At 36.7% G+C, this 16,990-nt stretch overlaps 1 protein-coding gene across 2 annotated transcripts; it reads left to right on the forward strand.

Moving 5' to 3' along the window:
• The first annotated feature begins 652 nt into the window (after nt 1-652).
• snx27b (sorting nexin 27b) lies at nt 653-16,481 on the forward strand. 2 transcript variants are annotated; one of them, XM_043261472.1, is made up of 13 exons: nt 653-1,111; nt 5,430-5,661; nt 5,760-5,952; nt 7,323-7,387; nt 10,306-10,410; nt 10,497-10,575; nt 11,369-11,532; nt 11,628-11,717; nt 12,689-12,838; nt 12,948-13,076; nt 13,666-13,725; nt 13,838-13,900; nt 13,976-16,481. In XM_043261472.1, the coding sequence occupies exons 1-13, from the start codon at nt 786-788 to the stop codon at nt 14,018-14,020; spliced, it is 1,701 nt and encodes a 566-aa protein (XP_043117407.1). In that variant the 5' UTR covers nt 653-785; the 3' UTR covers nt 14,021-16,481. The 2 variants fall into 2 exon arrangements, with proteins under 2 accessions (XP_043117407.1, XP_043117406.1); XM_043261471.1 differs by having other exon boundaries at nt 654-1,111; nt 13,838-13,886.
• Nucleotides 16,482-16,990: the final 509 nt, after the last annotated feature.

Raw genomic sequence — 16,990 nt, forward strand, 5'->3', positions numbered from 1 at the left:
ATATACTTGGAGTGTATAACAAAATATATAAAAACATTTTGTCTCCATCTTGTGGTGGCCTTGATAAAGGATCTTCTAACTCTTACTTGGGCACTCATAGAGGTGTTTTCACACTGGAGTCCTCTTTAAAAGAACCGAACCCAGACCACTTTAAGTGCACCAATTATGCCATATAAGTGGGATGGGGCAATGTCTATGGTAATATATTAAACTGTTAAATGACCGTAAAAGCATTTTTTTAAAAGATTAAAAAATAAATAAATAAAAATTTTCTATAAATTATTAATTATTAATGCCTGGTTTAATATGATTTATTCAAAACCAGAAAGGCTGTAAAAAATTGAAAATTCATTCACTGCCAGCAGGTGGCGCTTGCGGAACGCATAAGGATTTTTAATTATTTTAAAATAAGCAGCGCTAGTATGATATTTGTAACCTTCATTTTAATCAACACATTAAGCTATATGGCAGTTGTCTTTTCCTATACCTATTTAAAACATCTCTATTTAAAAAGACAAAAACATTCAGTAACTATGTTGACTGCAATAACCAAAAAAAAAAAAAGTTCTGTCAATGTTCCGCACTACATTTCCCATGGTGCACTGCTTTGTTGTTACGTGACAGACGTACTTTTCAAAGCACGCAAAAGCGAAAACGTCTCGTGATGGGGGCGGTTTGGCGTCAGTCTTTCCCGTCTGGAGTCTGACGCACTCAGACAGCCAATAAGCTCATGTAGCTCTTCGGCGCCCGAGCCCGCTGTGGAGGCAGGAATTCATCAAATAAAGATGGCAGATGTTGTCGAAGGAGACTGTAGTCGTTCCGCTGGCCCTTCCGCGCTTCATTCAGCGGCTCGCAACGGCTCCAGCATGAGCTCGGGAACGTGCGCCGGCGGCCTCGTCGCGACCACGGTCACCTCCGGGCCTCGGCTGGTCCGCATCGTCAAGTCGGACTCAGGCTATGGCTTCAATGTCCGCGGGCAAGTAAGCGAAGGAGGGCAGCTCAGGAGCATCAACGGTGAACTTTACGCCCCGCTGCAGCACGTCAGTGCCGTGTTACCGGGCGGCGCGGCAGACCGAGCCGGAATCTCAAAGGGCGACCGTATTCTTGAAGTGTAAGTTTATATGTAAATGATCCATGGACTACATCAAGACGCGCTTACGAGCGCTGCCCACCTTCACCGTCGTTCCTTGATAGACAGAAAGCGGCCAGTTTTCTCTTAAACACTATAGGCGAAAGTCACCAGTGCGTTTTTGGCATTTGAAACTTATGAAGAGAGAAATGAAGCCGTATTCTAGGCAAATGCTAACGTGGCTAATAAGTGGGTTGACATGTATTGTAGTGAGAAGCTGAAAGTTAGCTAACCTAGTCACTGTAGCATCTTTTCAGTCACGAAAAATGGGGTAGATTGATAAAAATGTGTCATTTAAATGCCACACAGATGTAATGGAGCATCCCTAATAAGACACATTTGTCCATTGAGTGCAGAAAGCACTTGTTTACAGCAGGCTTTAATATTCTGAGCACATCCAGGCTTGTCATTCAGACATCTAGTATTGCAATAATCCCATATCATTTGGGTTTTAGGAAATATCTCATTTTTTAGAAGCTGTCTTGATGAATTCAAGGACATCTGACAGAACAGACTTTTGTTTTCCTGCCTTTTCAGCCTCCTTGATCTTAAAGAGATAGTTACCCAAAAAAAAAAAAAAAAATAATATATATATATATATATATGTCATCATCTGTCAACCTCATTTTTATTCAGACTATTTTTGGACCGAAAAATGACATTCTCAAACAATTACCTTTCCTTGTATTGGGAAAAAAAATGAATAGAGACTGTTGACTCTGTCTAAAATCTTCTGTTCTTTAGAAGCAAGTCGTATACATTAGGTGCTACATGAGGCCGAGTAAATGATGACACACGCTTTCTCATTTCAGGCTGAACTATCCCTTTAACATCTCTTTGCACGCAGTGTCTCTGCTTGTCATATGCATCGGTGTATGTCTCTGCGTGAATGGCTGCTTCATTTCCACTAGATAAAGGAGGTTTGTGTTTGGACGCGTTTGTCTTCATTGCAGATTCAGGTCACATACAGCACCGTGAACAGACAAGCTCTCTCATTCCTTCTCATCTTGCTGTAGCTGACTGCGCACTGTTCTTACTGGGTCGAAATCGAAATAAACCGCACCGGACAATTTTGCAAACAATAGCACACACCTTCTGAATGATCGGCACGTCCATGGTGATCTCAAACATTTGCAGCACGATTATGTAATCGTGGACTACTCTAGGGGATATCTATTAGGAGGAATGTCTTGGTTTTATTCGGTATGCGATTTATTGCTTGTTGTTGTTATTGGGTCTCGATGCTTCACTGGAGCGGTTCCGCTTGCATCTTAATATTCACAGGGCACCTCATTGATGCTGGCGTTGGTTGCCATGGTGAAAAGTGGTTTCCGTGGCGCTGAAGGCGACAGAGCTCAGCATCAGCATCAGTCAGTGTAAACTCAGGACAGAAGAGGGCAAAGCAGTGCTCATCCATCTTATAAACAGTAACAGCAACCCTTTCTGTTAGTGGATGCTCCTATAAACATTCGGCATGCAAAGTTGAAATCAAATGCAATGTTTAGCGAAGCACCCTCAGAGACGACTGAAAGGGCTGTTTAAAAAGATCAGTTTCCTCATTAATTATTTTCTTCATTTGATCAGTCCTGATATTGATTTTTAAAGTGTTAAGAGCAAACCTTTTACACTATGCTTATTTTTTAGTAGCTGCATGAAAACTAATCCCTGCACCATGCCATATATTTTTGTAATGTATGTAGTTTGCCATCTGCATTTAGTGGAATGCAATAAAACTGTGAGCCTCAAAATATTGGCAAAAAGTATATTTTTATTGAATTATCCTTTCATGCTGTTGTGCAAAGACTAAAATACTAAATGACCAGTGCAGCTGATTTACGAGCAAATGACTTTTCTTACTCGTTTTGGTAAATAAACATTGTTCTTTTGAATCAATTAGGAAGTCTATTTTGCATAATTGAAAGCATTAAGATGTGAAAGTTATAGTGAAATTTAGTTGGCCAAATAAGTCAATTGTCTAAAGTTTATATTTGAAATAGGTTTAGGAAGTCTTTTTCAAATCAATGTGAACACACCCACGGTGAAATCTTCAGCCTTCACATAAAACTACCAAATATTTTAATTGGTATTGAAATGGACTGGATTTTACCTTCAAAAACTTGCTGCACAACAATTTTTCTCTTAAAAAATACCTGACTGGATCAAAATCGAATTGAATCTGCAAGTCTGCATAGATTCCCAGCACTTTTAAGGGGACCTATTATGCTCCTTTTTATTTCCAAGTAGTTCTGAGTCAGTTTATTTACCATTCTGTATTAATGCACTGCTTTAATTGATGCACACTAACCCACACACAGAGAGAGAGGGAGAGGGAGAGAGAGAGGGAGGTCAACGATGTCCTGTGACTGTAGCCTAGAGTTACTAGATTGCTACATTTATATTTCTCAGCAACGAGGTGGTAAACTCACTATTTTTGAAGTAACTAAACATAGCTTGATTGTTTGTAGAGAGACGCACAGACCCAGGTAACACACACAGTTGCATCTCCTTTTCTCTCGATCGAGAATTGATTCAAACAAACGGTATAATTAATTTCAAATAAAATGTGATCTTAACGCACTATTTTATCTCTGTGTTTGATATGTAGAGTACGGAATGTTAGTGCTAGTGTCCGAAACCATACTGGACGTTTTGGAGTGCACTCATTCAATCCCATAATGCACAGCAAAAACTAGGCTAGAGTATTCCATTAATGCAGTGTAATTAATGCAATGAACCCTATTGTAAAGTGTTACCATGATTAATGTAAATTTCATCCAGTGTTACTTTCAGTCAAAATGTGGTTATTTTAAAGGCTTGTTTTATCATTCAGTATTATTAAAATTGTTAAATTTAAAAAGTCTTATGAAATTACTTTAATAAAATAATAAATCATCACAACACATTTTCGGTTTTTCGATTTTTGGCCAATTACATCCAGAATTTCATAATAAGATACCTTTACTACATCATGGGGGGAATGAAATCTGATGTGCTCATTTTTGCATGACCTTTCTGCATTGGTGGGTGCACTGGGGACCCGATTGTAGCCCTTAAACATGGAGAAAGACTTATTGGCTTATATTTAGGCTTTTTTTTCATCTTTAATTCGCTCAGTTCTCTGTGCTGCCTTGTTACAATGTTATTAATGGGCGAGTGTAAAGTAGAATGTCATGACAAATATATAATGAAGGGCTCAGCTTTGAGAAAGTGGAACTACATTTGGGGCAGTCTGGAAGCAGTCGTTCTGCTCTGTCTCTTGTGTTTAATGAAGGGTCAAAAGGAGGGATACAGTTTGAGGACACATTATAGGCTGGACCTACAGTCAAAATGTTTCCACGGGCAACATAAAACTCTGATTTAATGGCATGATATTTACCACTCTTTTATGTACAGTAAGAGCTTTTCTTAGCGCGGCTGACTGAGAGTGTCTTTCAGTGTCTACGAGAAACACATGATGGAGTGTGCTGCTAATTGCTGTTAAGTACTTAAATCTTAAGTACTTTGTTCCAGTGATCTTACTGCAGTGTTTTTGCTGGAAAGTGTTCAGTTCACATTGGAGTACATGTTCAGACAGCATTTGTTTTCTGAACTGAGTACAGTTTGAAACAGCCGGAATTAAAAGCATTAACAAAATAAAACTCATACTAATACCACATCTACCATGCATTTTGTAGTCACACTAAGGTTTTCAGGGCAGGAAATGTCTTACTTTGAGTAATGACCTGTTCAGTCATCTACTAAGAACTCCCTGCTGTAATAAACCCTGACTTTTAGTAGAGCTCAAAAATAAGCAATTTTTTTCCCACCGGTCAGCTTAAAGAATTGTTATTATTTTTACCTATGCATTTTTATATTAGATGTTTATATACTGTGTGTGTGTGTGTGTGTGTGTGTGTATGGGTGAAACAAAATAACAAGTCACAGCAAGAAAACCAAACATTTTAACATTACATTATAGGATCGATAAATGTGAACTTTTTTTAGTGGTACCACAGCACTGTCTTGAAAGGGCAAGTACCTGTTATGTCAGCTGGCCAAAACATGCTCACACATGGCCGTGGGCCAGCAGGCCATTCTTATTGTTGAGCTTTGAAAAGATTAGACCAGAAAATAGAAGCTCCAGGAACTCCGCCTAAGTAGTGGTTCAGGATTAGGAGATATCTGATCTGACATTAACCCTCTAAACGTTCCTGGAAGCACGAGATTTATAGCTTTAACCGTTTAACGTCACACTGGTATTGGCTGTGATTACAAGTTTAATTCTGTAAACAGATCCTTTCTTCTTTCCTTGCATTTGCAGAAATGGGGTGAATGTGGAAGGGGCCACTCATAAGCAGGTGGTAGATCTCATACGAGCTGGAGAGAAAGAGTTAGTCTTGGCTGTCCTGTCCGTTCCTCAGCCAGAGACGGACAGCCTTGATCCTGGGGACGATGGTTCATCGCAGTCCTGCTATGACTACAGTGACAAACAGGCCGTGCCTATCTCTGTACCCACCTACAAACATGTGGAACAGAACGGAGAGAAGTTTGTGGTGAGGGTTATATCTGCTGTGGCCGCTTTATGCTTCTGTTTGTTTTGATACTTTTTCCCCTGATAGTTATTTTTGACTGCGTCGTGTGTTTGTGTCAGGTCTACAATGTGTACATGGCAGGCAGGCAGTTGTGCTCGAAGCGTTATCGGGAGTTTGCCATCTTGCATCAGAATCTGAAGAGGGAATTTGCCAACTTTGCATTTCCCAAGCTGCCTGGGAAATGGCCTTTCTCTCTGTCTGAGCAACAGCTAGACGCTCGCAGACGAGGGTTGGAGGAATACTTGGAGAAAGGTAAGAGAAGACTGTTGAGTTCTGTATTTTTATTTTTATTTTTTTTTGGCACTGACCGAATTGCCTTGATGTCATAGCCAGTCTGCTACCAAAATGGTTACCTCACCTCAAAACGAAGATTTTGTCATAATTCACTTACCCCCATTTTGTTCCAAACCCATAAAAGCTTTGTTTTGTCTTCGGAAACAAAATTAAAGATAATCTGAATAAAAACCCTGAGGCTTGTGCCTGTCCTGTTGACTGCCAAGTAAAAGGTCCGGAAAAGTACAAAAGTCATTGTCGAAAATAGTCCATCTGCCCTCAGTGATTCAATCTGAATGTTATGATGCAACAAGAGTACTTTTTGTATGCAAAGGAAATATAAATAACTTTATTCAACAATACTGTGTCTCTTTGTGTCATCATAGCAACAATTTTTGGGAGTCAGCCGCAACACAATATTTTTGACAATGTCTTTCATACTTTTCTGGGCCTCAACAGTGTTCATTACTTGGCAGTCATGGCTTTCATTCAAAATATTTGTAAAAGATTTCCAAAGACAGACAAAGCTTTAACCCGTGTTGGAACAACAACAAAAAAAAAAGAGGTACAGCGCAGATCCATCAGAGTTTGATATCTGCAAGAGCAATTCAAATGCAGGAGCAGTGGTGTGCTCTCTGTAACTCTCATGGTATTGTAACACACCGATTGGTCTCCACAGTCGGTTCGTGTCAAGTCAGACAAACCTACTAGTTTACATTCATTACTCTCAGAGATGTGGTTCACACATCAGGCTGTAGTGTGAATGCGACCCACACCCCTTAGATGCAAGCCTAAATTTACGCTGGTGCATTTTTATTTTAAAAAGAAAACAATCCTTGTCATACTTGCAATTCCGCTGCATTTCAAACCAGCTTTCCACTATCTCTGAGTGACAGGCCAGAAGTTATTCATTTCCAGTTGAGAGTATGGGAGCTGCGCGGAGTCAGTTCATGCTACATGACCGAAAGCATGTGTTATGTGACCATTCATACACAATGTAGCATCTTGTTACACAAGACATTAAATAAGATTCATATTCCACTTTTACTCAAAACTGATTTATTGTGTTATGTTTTGTTCTTTTTTGCAGTGGCTCATTAGATGAGTCTTTGAGTCTGCATAAACAAGGAAAAATAAGCTGGGAAAAAAAGTTATTATTTTAGATAATGTAATGTAGTTAATATTAATTTCATGCAATTGGTATAGAAAGAATGTATCGTTCAGGAAGGTATTGATATAAAAATATTTAGAACGATACCTAGCTCTAGACAAGACGACATAGGAAGGGGCAAAAAAAGTTTACAGTAGATTCTAACCTCGACCCTCTGCCTTTCTCTTGATTTGACCAGTGTGTTCTGTTCGGGTGATCGGAGAGAGCGACATCATGCAGGAGTTTCTGTCGGAGTCTGATGAGGTAAGCTTTTCACAAATATTCACAACCACTATAATATTATGATACCAATCGCACATTATGGGTAAAAATAGTCACCTCAGCTAGGGGTGTGCGATAATAACAAAAATGTTTTTTTTATTTTGGGTTTTTTTTTTTTTTCTGAAATTGTCAGTAACTTTAATTAGACAATATTTTGCTGTTAATGTGTTGGTACTTTAGCAGGTTTAGGACTGCCAGGGACAGCTGCCTCTCAAAGCTTTTTATGTTCTTTAAATTCTGAGAAGTGGTTAGTTTACAGAAAAATACAAAGTAGGTTTCAAGTTTGAATAGATTTTTACCTTTTGTGGAATTTTACATATTACAAATGGCAAATGTTATCTTTTGTGTCAATTTAATTAATTTAAGTGTTTGGTGAGAAACTGCTAGTAAGATTTTTGTGCTGTCAAATCTAAATAAATAATCAAAAATCTAAAGCGTGTCATTTAGATGCATTACAGGACATGGATGCATTTAAACTGCATTTCCAAATGCATAATTAACCTTTTGATATTTAATAATAAAAATAAAAACCTTGAATACTGATGTTTAAAATAATTTGGGCAAAATATACTTTTAGGTGCTGTATGTACGTTTTTGACTCAGGGTTGCCAGTTAGCAAAAAAACTGCACGTTTAATTTCTGTTGTTGTTGTCGTCAATCTGGCAACGTGTGTGTCAAGTCTGAGGAGGAGGGGTCAGGTGTTAAAAAAAAAAAACTCAGTATTTTTAATTTGGACTGTAGTACCTAGTTCAACCATTAGGTATCAATTAACACAACACCCTCAATATAAACTAATATTTCCAGTGAGTCATTAAGTGATTAATTCAACATATTTGTTCAAACGACTAATTAAAACACCATTGTGTATTTTGCAGAGATGCAAAAAAGTTAAGCCGTGGCTTTCTTTGAAACTGATGAAATAGAGCAAGAACAATGAACATTTATATTAATTGGACTGTTTTATTAAATAAGTATCACATGCAGTTTTGCTGATATTTAGAGAAAAAAGGCAGTCTATGTGTGTGTGGGGTTTTTTTTTTCACAGTATGCCCAGAAATTCCCATTGTGGTTGTCTGATCTCAACAAAAATAGGATGAAAGATGGCAGGGCTGTTTGATATGTTTTGGTTGCACTCGTAGGTTGATTACAAGCTAAAATATACCATGGGCAATATCTATTGCTGTTCTTTTTCAGTAATTACATGACCACTCTGTCTGGGCATGCAGGGTTTGTCCTGTGGGACAAGGTGGCCAGGCCTAATTTTAAACACATCAGGATGATAAAAATGTTTCATGCTCAGCTTTATGTACTTGGACAAACACAGGTACATTTACATGTACTTGACTGTAGACCTGCAAAACTCTGCTTTAGCTTGAGGATAACTGCAGCATTGCATTCTTATATGTCTCAGATAATGATTAAATCATGGACAATGGCCTCTTATCAAACAATGGGACAGTGTCCCAAAAACCCATCAATGACCCATCATCTTCATCTTCTCTTCATCAATGACCCATAAAGTGTCATAGGTCAGTTAGCATTGAAAATGTGCCTTTAACACACAGTAGTAAAGAAAAACTGATGTGCTGCCACAGAGAAGATGTCATTAGTGTAAAGATTCACTATTATATGATGTCATGGGAAACACAAAGGGTCAGTCAATTATTAAGTGACCCTTAAAGGCATAGTTCACCCACAAATGAAAGTCATTAATTACTCACACCATATGTCGTTCCAAACCCTTAAAACTTTTGTTCATCTTTGAAATGCTAATGAAGATATTTTTGATGAATTCCGAAAGCTACCATAGACAGCAAGGATCCTAACAGCAGTGGTTTTGTACATTTTGTGCAAAGAAATCAAAAATTAACAACGTAATTTAACCATTGGTCTCCTCCACGTCACACTATGGCACCATTTTGGAGAGCTTTCGTATACAAAGTATGTACGCTAATATGTTGTTTATTTAGATCATAGCGTACTCTCCGAAATAGGGTTATAGGGTGACACAGAGGAGACAAATCATTGAATAAAGTCGTCTTTTTTTCCCCCTTGCACACAAAAAGTCTCGTAGCTTTATAAAACTACGGTTGAACCACTGAATTGTCACTTGAATTATTTTAACAATTTCAGAACCTTGATCATGCTAGGATCCATGCTGTCTATGGGAGCTTTTGGAATTCATATAAAATATCTTAATTTGTTTTCCGAAGATCAGCAAAGGTCTTATGGGTTTCAAATGACACGAGGGTGAGTTATTAATGCGTAATTAATGACAGAGTTAAAAAAAATAAATAAATAATGAGTGAACTATCCCTTTAATGCAGTAGTCTAAAATCTAGACGTAACCTAAAGTCATATTTCTTATCTTAATTCGATTCTTAATAGCCTCATATAATATTCACTGGTAATAAAAAAAGTATAAACCATAAGGAATTATTTGGTTATGAAATGTAATTATTTTTAATGAATATATTGCCATGTATTTTTTTATTTTTTTATTTTCTTTTTGCAAGTAATAGGAGATGTACCAGAAATGCAAGTAGCTAGTCAGCTGCAACTAGTAATGGAACATTTGATTTAAAAAAGATTATGAAGTATATAAAATAAATATAAAACTGTACTTTTGAATAGTCCTCTTTTATGTCTTTTATGTATGTCTTTTCAAACCAGATGGACCTGGTTTTGTATCTGTTTAATGTTGTTAAAATTCACCTGATTCTATGAAATTGTGCTTTTGAAAATGTGGCAGTTATGATGTTATTTGTATACCCATTTGCATGTTCCCTTGCTCGTCCGTGAGTGTGAGTCTCTACCTGTCAGGGTGCTTCTGCCTGAAGCGCTGCTCTGTTTGTTTGTACTGTATTTTTAGGTCTCTCTCTCTCTCTCATTCCTCCTAGAATTATAACGGTGTTTCTGATGTGGAGCTAAGGATAGCCATGCCAGACAAAACCACAGTTACCGTCCGAGTGCGAAAGAATTGCACAACAGACCAGGTCTACCAGGTACTGCATTTAATCACGCCACATTTTATATCGAATGTAGAAATGTCCAGAACCATGCACTGCATTCTTCCCCTTGTTTTTTCCAGGCTATTGTAACAAAAATTGGGATGGACAGCATTACTGCGAGTTATTTTGCCCTGTTTGAAGTCATTAACCACTCTTTTGGTAAGAGTTTTTCTTTTTCTATTTTGGCAGTATTTTTACGCCTGTGTTGGTTCAGATTTCTTCAATTTGGTTTCTAAAAATATTGAAACATCTGATTATTAGATACATTAAACAGCATCTTTAACCACAATTTTATTTTCAGATGTTATCCGTTTCAGAATTTATATTATCGCAGTTTAAATTATTAAAATTATTTATTTTAATTGTTTATTATGTACAGTCCCAGTCAAAGTAAGAAATTTAGTTTTTGCTATTATTTAAATATATTTTTATGTGTAATTTATACCTGGTGGATTTTTTATCTTTCAGAAATCACTTTAATAGTTTTAAATTGTAAACATATCTCACAATGATCCTTCGGAAATGATTCTAATGTGCTGATTTTGTGCTAAAGAAACGTATATTATTTTTTATCTATGTTGAAACAGATGTTCAATATTTGTTGTGGAAAGCAATACTTTTTTTTCAGGGTTATCTGAATAAAAAAAACCTACAATGAACAGCATTTATATAAAATATAAATATGTTAAAAGCATGTAAATGGCTTTACTGTGATATTTGGTTAATTTAATGTAGCACCTTGCTAAAAAAATCGTCCTTATGATATATAGTGTCTATTAAATCTAAATATATAATATTCATGATATAAAGTGACATACAATGATGAATGAAGTACATAATAAAGCCTTTCTATAAATACTCTTGACTCTTCATCTTTTTCACTTGGCCCCTCTCTGTCCCTGTTTCTCACTGCTTATCAACCTCTATGCTTTTGTCTCTCTCTATCTCTTAGCACGCAAGCTGGCCCCTAATGAGTTTCCACATAAGCTATATGTACAGAACTATACGTCTGCCATCCCAGGCACCTGCCTCACGCTTCGCAAGTGGCTCTTCACCACAGAAGAAGAGATTCTGCTCAATGATAATGAGCTGGCCATCAACTATTGCTTTCATCAGGTCTTCTCTCCGTTTGTGTTTTTGAGCGAACGTGTGTTTGTGGCAGTGCGCTTTTAATCTGTAACTGCTGTGTGTTTACTTGGGCCCTCTCTCAGGCTCTGGATGATGTGAAAAAGGGATTCATCAAAGCGGGAGAGAAATCCTACCAGCTCCAAAAGCTCACTGAACAGAGGAAAATGACCATGGTCAGTCCAACCCACAATGCAGTTTCACAGTAATAGAAAGTAGTGGAGGTTTAGTGGTTAAAAAATGAAAAGTCAATCATTACTTAATTATCATAATGTTGTTTCAAACCAGTGCGCTATGTTTTCTGTGGAACACAAAAGAAAGGTTTTGAATCTGAGAGCTCTCTAATCCAATATCACAGAGTTGTCATTATGAAGGTTTATTTATTTATATATATGCAGAACGCGAGCGGTCATGTGAACTACTTTTGTAGTTTTTGTTTCATTTGATTTTTTTTTTTTTTTATTAGTTAATTAGTAGTTTTACATTTTAATTACTATTTAATATGTCATCATCTTGTGCTTTTTTTAATGCATTTAGTTTATATAATTATACATATGGGTCTGGTTTTACTAATGGGGCCTAGGCCTAGACTAAATTAAAGGGACACACCAGTACTTTTGAAAATAGACTCATTTTAGTGCAGCTTAGCAGAGATCATTAAACTTGATCTGAATTAATTTTTTTTACACTGAAATGAGAATATAGTTTCAACCCATGTCAGCCTAGATAATCACTTATTTTCATTTCTGTCGGTCTTAGAATAGGTTATATCTATAGAAGAGCTAAGACTCAGTTGTTTAACTTTAGGGGAGTTGGAAAAGGAGAAATTTACCTTCTAAGCGACTTTGGAAGAAAACAGAACAGTAACACAGACATGTTTTAAGATTCACCTTTTCATCACAGGATTAATATACTTTTTTAATGTATACAAAACATTTCTTTATAGATGGTCATTTTACCGGTTTTGCTGTATTTCTGTTTTAGAAATGCAGTTTTGCTTTTTTTAAAACATTCAAATATCTTACCAGCCCCAAACTTTCAAATTATTAATGAAATGTATTGGATGTCACCATAACATCTTGTGCAGTACATCCCTAACTGAAAAGTGCTAGAATCTTAATGCAATTGTTTCCTTCTTCCTCTGCAGTATTTAAGTATTCTGAGGACTTGTGAGGGCTACAATGAGATCACTTTCCCACATTGCTCCTGTGACTCGCGTAGGAAAGGTCACGTGGTCACTGCGATAAGCATCCGCCACTTTAAACTCCACGCGTGCACAGAGGATGGCACTCTAGAGGTCAGCGTGCTTGCTTTGACCGAGTAAAAAAAAAAAAAAAAATGCTTATTTATTTTATAAATTAGAAAAAACACAGTTCAGGTGATTTTTGTATGATCTGTCATTACAGAATCAGGTGATAGCTTTTGAATGGTCCGAGATGCAGAGATGGGACACAGATGAAGAGGGAATGGCTTTCTGTTTCGAGTATGCACGAGGGGAGAAGAAACCTCGCTGGGTCAAAATCTTCACTCCATATGTGAGTCTCATACATCCGTGTGATCTTGCATCCTGCACAAGACTCTGTTGCCATAAAACTTTATCATTTGCATATGTGACCCTTGCCCATAAAACCATAAGTCAGAAGTAATAGCAATAGCCAACAATACATTGCATTGGGTCAAAATTATACAATTTTCTTTTATGCCAAGAATCAGGTTAAGACTGTTCTATGAAGATATTTTATGAATTTCCTACATATGAGCATGCATGTGTGTATTATATTTTATCAGAATAGAATAGAATATATAGCCAGTAGTTAGTAATATGTATTGCTTATTGACTTAATTTGGACAACTTTTCTTAATAAGACTCCTCAAATTCCAGATTTTCAGGTAGTTGTATCTAGGCCAAATATAGTCTATCATAACAAACCATGCATTGATGGAACGCTTATTTATACAGCTTTCAGATGATGCATTAATCTCAATTTCAAAACATTCACACTTGTGACTGGTTTTGTGGTTGTCACATATATCTTAAGCCTTGCCATTTTAAACATTCATAATTTGACATTTTTACATGCACTGAGCCCTTGCACAAAAAAAACAAAACCTTTCCCTTTCCAGTTCAACTACATGCACGAGTGTTTCGAGAGAGTCTTCTGTGAACTCAAATGGAGAAAAGAGGTAAGTACATCAGTGCCATGTATTTTTTTTTTAATTCTTTCTTTTTGCAAGTACATCAGTGAGTGCCTGCGTGCTCTTCTTGCTCTTATTAACTGATATGTTGTTTTTTCAGGTTGAAGAGGAGGCCACGGACAAGGACAATAAGAACTGCAGTAAAGATGGTATGTGCGGTAAGGTAAGGCTCTGCCTGCCTCCATCTTGTGCTGTGGATATTAATGTCTGTGCTCTGAAACCCGTCTCTCTTTGACAGAATATCTTCCAACTGTTGAGACACAGAAGGGATGGAGGCACATGAACGAAGAGATCATCTCCTCTTGAATTCTCAAACACACGCACACGTACACTAAAAGCTCCATACAGAGACCCAGAAAACATTTCAAACCAGTCCCATATGCTTATCCACTACTGATACACAATTACTGAAATAAGATATGAAGCAGGAAACTACACAACCACAATACATCGATCAAAATGTGGAACTACAAGAGACTTTTTAGAGAATTATGCTATCATTTCACCGGACTGGAAATATTTATGTTGAACACACTGACCGCCAGCTTGGGACGGGAGATGATACTGAAAAGCTATAATGCTCCAGGAGACAGAGGCGGTGAAGTGTTGTCTGATGAACGCACCCTGGTCGTTGACATGGCACCAGCATTGTGACTAAATTCATGTCATGTGACTGGTCAGATGCAGACAACTGAGAGACTGGGCTTCTGCAGAGACATGGAAACGACGGCGGTCTGACTAATGCATCATCCTGACACTAACACATGCACCTGTGAGGGCAGAGATGCTCTCTCAGAATGTATCTATATAAAAAAAAAAAAAGAAAAGCAAAAACCATTACTACATTTTCCACTTGGACAATCAGAGTGAGAGAGGGAAAGAGAAAACAAGCCTAGAAACAAGGGCAAGAGAGACAGATCAATACTTTCCATGCTTTTCCACACTAATTTGTCTCTTACCTCACTATTGCCACTGTGTTGGTAGTAGGTTTGTACAGATTTTCAGCCCTTTAGCTGAACTGAGGTTTTTAATTTAATTTTTTTGTGCTCTCATCTGTCTTTTATTCTCCAAAGCAGTATTTGATTACGTTAGCCATCGCCAGGCCCAGATGGAATTTCTGTGCTGATTTTAAAAGTGTTAAATTGGTCAATGATGTAATGCTTTTTTGGAAAACCAATTATTTATTCAAAATGTGCTAAGCATTCACCAACACACACGTACAGTGTGTGTGTATATATATATATATATATATATATATATATATGTATATATGTATAATAGAATTTTTTTCCGTGTGTAATGGCTTTATTCTGATAGGACAAGGAAGACAGGAAGCGAAGTTATTGAGAGAGATGGGGGTGGGATTGGGAAAGGTCCGTGCAGTGGCACTGTATGTCAGCACGCTACCCATGAGGCTATTGAAAGTGACCAACCTTTTAAATTGGGTTTTTAATTTTTTATAAAATGATTTGAGGGACCCAATTTAATTCAGGATCCACATTATTTGTTCCATATTACTTCATAATATTGTTCAAAGATATATTTAAAAATATCTATATTTTTGCATTTCCAGAACCATATTTAAAGGCCCCTAATTTGAGTTTTACTAGTGTTTACTAGTTTTACCAGTATTTTTGTATTGCTTTACATATGCTTTTTGCTGTAGTTATTACAAAAATGCTTGTTTCCAAACTCTTGACTGGGATTTTCAGTATATCAAAGGAATTAGCCACAATTATTTTTTGGTGAATTGTATTTATTTTAACGAAACAGTAGCTGCTTAGGAGAAAAGGAAATGAACCTTTTTTTCCTGTATTTTTTTTTTTTTTAAGAAAGTTCAATTTTGAATTATTTTAAGTCATTCTAAAGCCATGTTAGTGGGCCCCGGAGACCTGCTTGAGGACCATCACACATGAATATTAAAGTATAAATCCGTTTTAATGCCGTTTTAAAATAAGAATTATTTTATTACTAGCTAATGATCAAGTTAGACATTGTTCGCGCAGCGTTTAAAGCAAAGACTCAAGGAATGAGGAATATGATGAACTTGTGAATTCTAGGTGTTGTGAATCTGCAGAGATTCTGTGTGGGTCTGGCCATGGCAGAAGAACACCTGCCCACTGATCATCTGCACCAGTGTTGAGTGGGTGTTCGCTCTGCTCACATATGACTTGAGTTGTTTTAACAGTGTTAGAAATGTGAAGCACTGAATCGGAAAGCCAGCAGTGTTAGTTATGTGTGCTTGTTTGGCTGCTTGGTTTGTGAGTTTTAGGATGCCATGCCCTCACCCAGCAGCAGGTGGCTCTGAGCGCACAGGAAGTCGTCTCCATCAAACCACGTGTGAGTGTCTTTATCTGACTTTTTTTTTTTTCTTCAGTGTTACTTATTGTAGCGCAGGCGCATACAAACCCGTCACTCCGGACCAGTCATGACATGTTTTGCACTTTTTGAATGACGCGTTTGTGATGTGTGTAAAGACTGAGATGCCATTTCTGTCCTGCCATTGTTCCATTATGTTTCTCTGTCATCGCATGTATTGACTTTTAAGGGATATTTCGGTTTTAATACAAGATGAGCTCAACTGACAGCGCTTTTGCCAAAAAGAATAATATAAAAAGGCAATCGGGTTACAGTGAGGTACTTATAATAAAAGCAGCTGAAGTAATAGAATACTGTTTTAATAGTACAGGCACAAACAGTATATTAATTGATGACAAATTAAAGGAAAACTATATACTTTCTTAGCAATGACAACTTTTTCTTTTTAAATGCATAAAAAAAAGTTTATTTAAATCCTCTTAAAATTGGCCACATGTTACCTTTATTTTAGCTTTATTTTTATTTTTATATATATATATATATATATATATGTGTATATATATATATATATATATATATATATATATATATATTTAAAAATTTATATATTTTATATATATATATAAAATTTATATTTTTTATATATATATATATATATATATATATATATATATATATATATATATATATTTTTTTTTATTTTTTTGTACTGAACCTGGAATATTCCTTTTAATAGACAAACTGAGTGAGCGGGTGATTTATGAACAACGATCAGCGGATTTGATTTTGTTGGATTACCAGAGCTGTCTTATATAACGGTTATACTGGTTATCATAGGATTTCACAGATTCATGCAAAGCCTCTGCGTATAAGCATACGGTTCAAATCTTTCTTCTTTCTTTCTTGTGATGGCTTTAAGATGAGACTTTTACCT

Source organism: Puntigrus tetrazona, chromosome 16 (assembly GCF_018831695.1).
Source record: "Puntigrus tetrazona isolate hp1 chromosome 16, ASM1883169v1, whole genome shotgun sequence".
In the NCBI taxonomy this organism is placed as follows: domain Eukaryota; kingdom Metazoa; phylum Chordata; class Actinopteri; order Cypriniformes; family Cyprinidae; genus Puntigrus; species Puntigrus tetrazona.

Excerpts from the sequence above, each read along its gene's own strand:
- snx27b (XM_043261471.1), top strand. The coding sequence starts at position 786 with ATGGCAGATGTTGTCGAAGGAGACTGTAGTCGTTCCGCTGGCCCTTCC. Across the intron at positions 10,411-10,496 it reads CAACAGACCAGGTCTACCAG|GCTATTGTAACAAAAATTGG; the intron begins GTACTGCATTTA and ends TGTTTTTTCCAG. Across the intron at positions 13,726-13,837 it reads AACTCAAATGGAGAAAAGAG|GTTGAAGAGGAGGCCACGGA; the intron begins GTAAGTACATCA and ends TTGTTTTTTCAG.